The following is an 8,812-nucleotide window of genomic DNA, read 5'->3' as shown; positions in this document are numbered from 1 at the left end:
TTTCAAAAACTTTAATATAGTTATTGGCAAATTGTATAATTGACAAAATACATTTTAAACTTGGCGATAATTGTTAATTTACACCCCTAATTTGTAATTGTGAAAATTAACACCTTGAACTTGGCGAAGACTGCCGGTTTATACCCCTTTGTCAAATTCAATGTACGTTTTCCATCCAAATTGAGGGGTAATAAATTCATCATTTTATATTATTTCTTTTAACAATAAAAATAAATGAAAACCAATTCTTTAGAGGGAGATTCATGCCCTTCCATCTACTTATTTATTTATTTTATTTGAAATCTACTTATTTACTCATTCATTCATGATTTTTTTTTTTGCAAAATTATATTTACATTTTATTATTTTAGTAAGAAAAATTAAGTGGAGAATAAAAAATTTCCACTGAACTGAATTGATGATTTTTTTTTTTTTAACCTCATAATAGACAAACCTTTATAAACCAAAATAAAGTAGATGGAAGGGCATGAATCTCCCTAAAGAATTGTTTTTCATCTATTTTTATTATTTAAAGAAATAGATATAAAATTACAATAAAAAGATATAAAATGACCATATTAGCCCTCATATTTGGATGAAAAACATTGAATTTGACGTTTGGTGCAAATCGGCAATTTTCTCCAAATTCAGGGGGTTAATTCTCACAATTGCAAGTTGGGGCTGTAAATTAAGGGTTATTGTCAAGTTTATGGGGTATTTTGGTATTTTTACCTATAATGTAATTGAATTATGGGCTTTATGTCTCCGCCCAATATATAAAGGATATAAGAGCATCTCCAACTATTTAGTCATAAGCCAAAGCCATATGCAAAATTTGACTCCTCTAGTGTCATCACTATTCATTCAATTTTTCCATCTCCAACCATGTTTAGTCAAAAGCCAAAGTCATTTAATAAATTAATCATTTTAGAGAATTAATTAACCATGTTGGTATTTATAGAATTTGTTAAAGTTACTGTTCCAACGGGCAAAAAACATTTTTCTGATTTTTTAGAAAATTTTCTTTTATTTTTTCAATTTTTTTTGGGTTTAAAACACATTTACTTTATTATTAACCGTTGATTTTAATCCATACAACTTTTTGAACCGTCAGATTAGATATTCAATATATATATATATATTGAGTTTTTTATGTTTAGAAAGATTTAATCTGGGCCTTTCATTTTAAATAGAATTAATGAAGTTAAATCTGGGCCGTTCGATTTCTTACCGTTGGAAGACTTCCGCCCGTTCTGCACAACCGGGCCCCATGTGCCGGCTGCATCTCCAGCGCGTGTCAGCCACTGCTGGGCCGTTATTTTGTCGTCATCCGCGAGTCCCTTCTGTCTTCTCCCTCTGGCGCGTCATCTTCTTCAGCTGCAATTGCAGCACATGCAGCCGGGGCCCACCATTTCTCTTCCCTCTCAGAAATGGCTTTCGTTCTACAAAGTTGAGTCATTTTGACTCAGCTTTTGGCTCAATCGTCAAAATGGCTCCACATGCTCAATGGTTGGAGATGCTCCCCACAAAAGCCAAAGCCAAAATGGCTTATGACTCCACCCGTTGGAGATGCCCTAAGGATATAGTTGTCATTTTCTTAGTTGAATGGCGGGAAGCAAAACCTGTTCTCCATTCCATGAGATCACAACCTGGTGAATGGTGATCTTTACAAATCCTCTGGTTGTCTTCGACCGCTAAGTTCTAATTTCAATATTATTTAATCCAGTCTGAATTAAATTAATCGTTTGATCAGGCAAGTACAGCAGTGATTACTTGATAATATGCTCGTTGATATCATGCTCATAAAGGTGTTTGATGTTTTGTCTGAAGGAAAGTTATTATTTTGAGAAGGAGAAATGGTAAAGCATGAAGAGTGCTGAGAAGGTACGTGAGATTGTGTTACGCGGAGGAGATTGGGGTCTTGGAGCGAACGGGGAGGGTGAATCTAACTTGGGGCTCTTTCGAACAAAGGGATGAGAAATAGCACACGTCAAGCCAAGTTGGTTGTGGTTTAAGTACCGCACATTTAACCTTCTAAATACAGTGCCAGTAGACTTGAATGGCTGCAAATTGTGTAGCTGACCATCCAGGTAACACTTAAGATTTACCATTTCCATTATATACATACTCTGTGTCTTGCTCATTCCGCGCGTTTAGTTACAAGAAGTTGAGATACTACTAAGAAAAATATGTCTATGTTTGACATCTTATATTGAAATAAGAAACTTGCTTTTTATCTTCTTTTGTTTTGGAATCCCAAAAGTTCCCCATACCGCGTTGAAGACCTGGGCTCAAACTATTGAATCCGACAATCTTTAGGAGACATGAAACACTAGCAAATAGCTAGTGTTGTGAGAGGATTTGAACATGGACCTAAGGAACTCTATAGTACTATGCCTTTCTTCATATTAGTTACTTTTTTTATTTATTAAATCCCGACGGAACGAGGATAATTTATTAAAAAGGAAAAAAAAAATACAGTATAACCATCATAGCCCACCAGAAATAAAAAACAAACCTATAACTTGCAACTAACTAAGAAAACTAACAGAACCAAAAGTTGGGAAGTCTCAACCAATCACTATTACAAAAAGAGAGAACGAATCGGGTGGCAAGTCCCACCATATCAAACCTGATGAACTTTATAGTACCATGTCTTTCATATTAGTTACTTAATATACTCCTAAATATGGGCAGCTTTTGCTATAACAACTTAACAAGTGAATTAAGAAAACGCACGACAACGAAAAATGATAACAAGCTACAAACTGAACCCCTAGTCACTATCTACAAGAAAATTTAGACCCTCTGGGGATTCATTTCAAACTTAAAAAGTTCACAATCTTCTACACGAACTAGGAGCTAGAAGGGACAACACATGGTGACTACTTTCTAAGAAAACAAGATCTCTACGGCAAAAGGAAAGAAGGATGAAAAAACTTCGATCATGCACTAAACCTAAGTTTACTTTCTTAACTTTTCAAGGAGTCACAACGAAAAGCTCCAATTCCCAAGTCCCTACTCTCCTGCATCACTAACACATTCACTGTTCCACCACAGAAATCTGATGAAGCAAGCATGTCGCCAATCACTCCCAGCTCTGAATTTTGCACGAACTCTACCATTTCTTCATCCCTCAAAGATATATCTGAATGTCGCTTCCCAACCATCACAAGGTCATAGTGTCCTTGCGAGCTACTAATGGCAGTCATAACCTGTACCCAGTCATCCACCTCGATGTCATGCCAATTCAATCGATCATTCCCAAGGTTCCGTAGCTTAAACTCCTGAACCAATGACTCGTCAAGCTTGAACTCTGTCTCCTCTTCTATACATTTTGATTTATTGATTCGCACAATTATCCTGAACACCGTGAGTTCCAATTCTGGGTTGTCACACATGCGTGAAGTGTAGGCTAATGCCTCGCGGTCATCTGGTCCGCCAATGAAAAAAACAGCAATGTTGTAGAAGAAACTCGAAAAGCTCATCCGAGAATGCGAGCCTCTATCAACTAGTATTCCCACTGTGCATGGAGAATATGCCTGAACATTAAGGTTGAATTGGCGTATCGGACCAGTCATATTGGAGTCAACAAGAGACTGGTGATTTTCATGGAATGGAATGATGATCAGAGGTACTAGCTGGTCCTGAGCGAGACGGAAAATGGTCTGGTGCATGTATTTGTAGGGATTGACCATAGTGTAGGCTTGAATTGAGACTGGTCCTCCAGAGTTTTTTGAGTAATTCTCAAAGGCTTGAACGATTTGATCACTTGCTGTATCTGACCGCTTAAATTTTTTTTTATGCTTCTTGTAAGGGACTAGTACTGGTGCAGCACGGCCAATGTAGTGGAGTGCGTGGACAACATAGGCAGTGACGGGGCTCGCTTCTGTTGGATTTGAGGCTTCCAGGAGTGTAATGATGCTGTGGACACTTTCTTCGTTGTGGACACAGCAGAGAATGCGAAATGTTTCAGACTTACTTGCCATTGATTGAATGTGTTTGACCTGTGGACCATTGGTTTTTGATCCAACCCAAATAGGAGGAATGTACGAGAATCGTATCATTGGGGTTACAAGCATGGTCATCGCCAGCAGAGAGAACACCATTTGGGCAAAAAATTGTTCATCTATAAGCTGCAGAAAATTAGTATTAGGAAACCAAATTAATATGAGGGGAATGAAACCGGCCGGAAAAGAAGATAAGAGTATGTATAAATTACCTTCATGGACAACCATCCATTATAAAGAATAAGCTCCAGTATACCCTTGATATTCATCATCATGCTGAGTACGAGACTGTTTTTGAAGCTAATTTTGGAAAATAATCCAGCCATTGTAATTCCCATAGTCTTTGCAGCATAAAACGCTGTAATGATAGCCTGAAGTTTGGTAAAACTCACCCAACGGCTAATCTTGTACATATCTATGCTGGTGCCAATTCGGAAAAAGAACAGTGGCAGAAAGACTTCGGAGACCAAGTATTCGGTCTTGGCTATTAATGTTGCACCAAGTTGTCCATCTGGTACGGCCAACCCCAGGATTATAGGACCAGCCATATGGCTCATGCCTATGGCGTCAGACATAAAGGCCATGAATAGAACTCCAAGTTGTATTGCAACTACATAAATTTCCTTCGGCTGGTATCCTTCTGGCGTATTCTTAACTGTAAATAGCATAAGTGGGCGTGCAACATACAAAGTGAAAATTACCCACGCAAATAAGGAAAAGATAATCCCATTTGAATATATTACTTTTTCTTGCATAACTACAACGTTCAATGCTGTTAAGAACCATTGCAGTGCATCGTTGAGCATTGAGGCAGACAAGGCAAGTTGGCCCAACTCTGAAGTCAAAAGGTTGAGTTCATCCAATGCTTGAGCTATGACTGGGAAATAAGTGAAAGATAAAGAACTCGTAGTCCAGAAGAGCATGACTTTTCCTCCACTGAATCCAGGAACTGCGCCGGCTAGTGGGTAAACGAAGCTGAAGAAGACTACTGTAGGACAAAGGAGGCTTGCTAGAAAAATCTTCCAGGAAGTCTTTGCCGTCCTTTTGAGCATGCCCAGGTCAAGTTTCACTGCAGTTAGGAACAGAGAGTATACTACACCCATTTGAGCTATTACGTCAAACACCGGAAACTGTACTTTTTCTCCAAATAGGGTGTCCCTAAAATGCTTGTTGTTCCCTATCACAGATGGCCCCAAGATAATGCCAGCCTGAAACAAAAAAAAAAAAAACAGAGTAATAGATTAAGCCATAGAGGTTTCAAATTATAATTGCATGTGTTTGTATGCGAAGTTGCTAACAGAACGCCCAAGCATTTAATTTGTTACTTGTGTCCTTTCCTAAAACGGAAAGAATTTGACTTTGGCAAATCAACAACACCTGCAGAAAAATTAGATTTTTTTTTTTTTTTTTGACTTTGTCAAGGGGAACCCAAAGGCTTCTTAGGCCCAAGATAAACCCCCTTCGGCGCATGTGAAATGCTCCAACTGTGCATTGCAGCACAGTGCTTGACCACTTTGACAGCTTTGAGGTTTGAACCTAGGTTGGGGAGCACACCCAACTAGGCAAGAACCACAAGGCCACTTGCAGTAGTTGAAAAATTAGAAATTAACTGTATCGTTTTCAATAGTTTGGGAAAATTTAAAAATAAAGGCATCTTTTGTTTAAACTTTAGAATCAAGTGGAAATAGCAGACAAGTAAAGTATGTGAACATTTCAAATTAACCTCAACTTCTGTAAAGTAGAATTTTCCATATTGTTGTAGGGATAAAGAAGCAATAATCACAATTTGGAGAAGCATACCAGAAGATTGCAGACAAATTTAGGGGGGTGTATTCAATTGAGAGTTTATAGGATTTTTTTAGACTTTAAAAGTCTGTAGGTATTCAATTAGGATTTTAAAAAGTCATTCTAAATCTGGATGTATTCAATTAAGATTTTAAAATATCCATCAAAATATAGTGGTATTCAAAACTTTAAAGATTCTTAAGGATTTCATTAAATGTTAGATTGTGAGGGATTTTAGGGGGCTAGGTATAAATACAAAATCCATTCAGAAATCTCCTCACCCAGCTGCAGATTTTGACGTTCTGTCTCGCTGGCTCAGTAGAAGACGTCTAGAGCCTCACCGGGTTTTCTCCTCGGTAGATAAGTTCTTCTTCAAATCGAAAAGCCGGGGAGTAAACATGGACCTGTGGGGGCTCAAAGCCCGGTAGCAACGGCGCAGCCTCCGCTCAAAAAGAAGCAATCGGCTGCCAAAAGCGATTCCGACGACTCGTCCTTGAGACCATCGATCTTGCCAAAGATCCATACTTCATGCGCAATCACCTTGGAAGGTATCAACCCCTTTCTCTTTCTCTTTTCTCTTCGTATACGTATCTTAATCGTGCAATCTCATAGTTCTTGCTGGGGTTTTGTAGCTATGAGTGTAAACTTTGCTTGACGTTGCACAACAATGAGGGTACCTACTTGGCCCATACATTAAATGGGGTCAGAGTTAACTCATAAGCTGATAATTATATCTTTGTTTTGATTACTTGCAGTGAAAATTTGTAGGCTGGGGTATAGAGTAACCAAGCAGTTCGATGGAGAGACAACGCAGAGTCTCTTCTCTTCCAGGTGTGTGTTCGTTGTGTTATTTTGGTTGTGTGTATCTGAAAAAAACTTATTTGCTTCAACAAGTGAGTAAAACTATTGGTGCTCAATGTAGTGTCATGGCAACTGAATTGATGAATTTGGATTCATTTCAATATGAACTGAACAAAAATTCAATAGATTCAATTGACTAGAATATGAAGTCTGGAACAATGGAATATATTGCATTATAATAGATTAAATAAAAGAATTTTTATTTTGATATACCTACTTAAAGCCTACTAGTTGAATCAAGCCAGAATTTGCAATCTTTTAGGCCTCTAGTTTAATGGTTTATGCTATTGGTTGAGCTATCCTCTAATTTTGCTATTTGTTATATATCAATGTGCAGTTGCAGCTATATCTCAAAGTTGAGCCACCAGAGACGAACAAACCTCAACCACCCCCAACAGCTAATGGCACAGGTGCTCCTGGAGTTCCTTCAAGGCCTCAACCCCCAGCAGCCAACAGAGAGCATTGCAACAAATGACAATTTGAGATGATATGACCTGTGTCAGCTAGCTATACCTTGAACTTTAATTACTCCTTTCGGTGTAGAAGTTCAGAGTCCCATTTTTCATTTGTAAATGCATGTGTTAAGATTTAAATTGAAAAGATATTGAAAAGTTGTAACATGTAACAATATCTGATATTTGTATGATTGCAATTTCATGTGAACATATTGCATTTGCATTATGCATGTATTGGTCTTGTTAACCCGTATCTTGATTTGATATGAACACAAATTTTCTCCCTCTTTATGTACTCTAATATTTCGTTGGTGGCTTGTCAATGATTAATGGTTGAACATGATGTGATATTTGGGAAAAAGGATTCAAGTACATATACTAGGCAGCAGTAACAAAACCAGAGGCAAAGAAACATTTGCATGTTCAATCTTCCTGCCCATGTAGTCTTGCAATATTTCAATGATCCCAAGATATATATATATATATATAGCACTACATCATACATTCCATGAAACATTTGCTGGGCTCCTTGATTGTCCATGATCTGCTCTGCTCTTGATGGCATGTGTACACCCAGTTCATCTTGGAGTCTGTGTATTTAAGTAAAGAGAGAAAAGATGTTATTCATATGCCACGAGAGTAACCTATAATACTAGAAAAGTAGAAATTAAATTGACACTAGGAATGCTTTGATTTGATAGAGTTCTCTCTTTGATTTTGATACTAGTAACCTATGCCATTGTATAAGAGCATTTTGTTTCACGTCATAATCATTTTTATTCTATTGTTTGTGTTTTGATCAATTTATTTATTTATGGCTATTACAACAATCTATAGACTTATAAAATCTACAGAAATACTGATAAATCAATCTAATAAAATCTGCTTAACTCCATATGGAATTAAAACAATCCATGGAGTTAGCAGAATCCATAGATTATTAAAAGTCAGCCAAAATCTTTTAAAATCTGAATTGAATACACCCCCCTTAGTTTGTCCCAGTGGCTTCAGAAAACAATGAAGCACTTGCGAGGTAACAACGAGTAGCATGATTTTAGCCATTGTCAGCGTCAATGGATGGTCTAGGTGATAACGGTCATACCAAATGCTTCTGAAGCCACTGGCCAGCGGGGAAGATATACAAAACTCTGGTGGACCAGATATCCCAGGGTTGATGGATTGGGTGGTGTTGCTTGCATTGGCCATTTTGTTACCTCCTCCCGACGTTATGCAACGTCCAATCCTTTTGTTTACAAGAAGAGTGCAGCGCTGAATCCTCAAATTATCACCACACTCATATTGAGATATGCAGGTTATATGAATACTGGAAACAGAATAGAAGTACTGGTTCTGATTGTGAAGAAAAGGAAATAAGCTGGTGAAAACAGGTAAGCCATTGATCTGTGGGTTATGGCCGTTCTGCGGTAAGAGCCGTTTTCGATCAAACTGGAATTAGTACATGGACAGGATACTAGCTTAGTTAAGACTTAAAAGTGCTTACCTAAGGTAGTTATAAGTCAGATATTGTTACGCTCGAGTTTGTTGAAATACATGGTTGTAATTACAAGGTGGACACATTTCTTTTTCATATTCCCAACGAATTACACTCGCTTAAAATCCTAAAAAAAGAAATTAATTTGACCTATATATATATACTAGGCAAAAAGCCCGCGCGATGCTGCGGGTATACTATTGATATGC

General features: G+C 37.6%; 1 protein-coding gene across 1 annotated transcript; it reads right to left on the bottom strand.

The window, feature by feature from the left end:
• Positions 1-2,821: 2,821 nt before the first annotated feature.
• On the bottom strand, positions 2,822-5,323 carry LOC133716916 (cation/H(+) antiporter 15-like). The gene is made up of 3 exons (XM_062143552.1): positions 5,309-5,323; positions 4,223-5,218; positions 2,822-4,136 (listed from the first exon to the last, which is right to left on the bottom strand). The coding sequence occupies exons 1-3, from the start codon at positions 5,321-5,323 to the stop codon at positions 2,973-2,975; spliced, it is 2,175 nt and encodes a 724-aa protein (XP_061999536.1). The 3' UTR covers positions 2,822-2,972.
• Between the last annotated feature and the right edge of the window lie 3,489 nt (positions 5,324-8,812).

This window comes from Rosa rugosa, chromosome 6 (genome assembly GCF_958449725.1).
Source record: "Rosa rugosa chromosome 6, drRosRugo1.1, whole genome shotgun sequence".
Classification (NCBI taxonomy): Eukaryota; Viridiplantae; Streptophyta; class Magnoliopsida; order Rosales; family Rosaceae; genus Rosa; species Rosa rugosa.
This window is presented reverse-complemented; position numbering and strand designations above follow the sequence as displayed.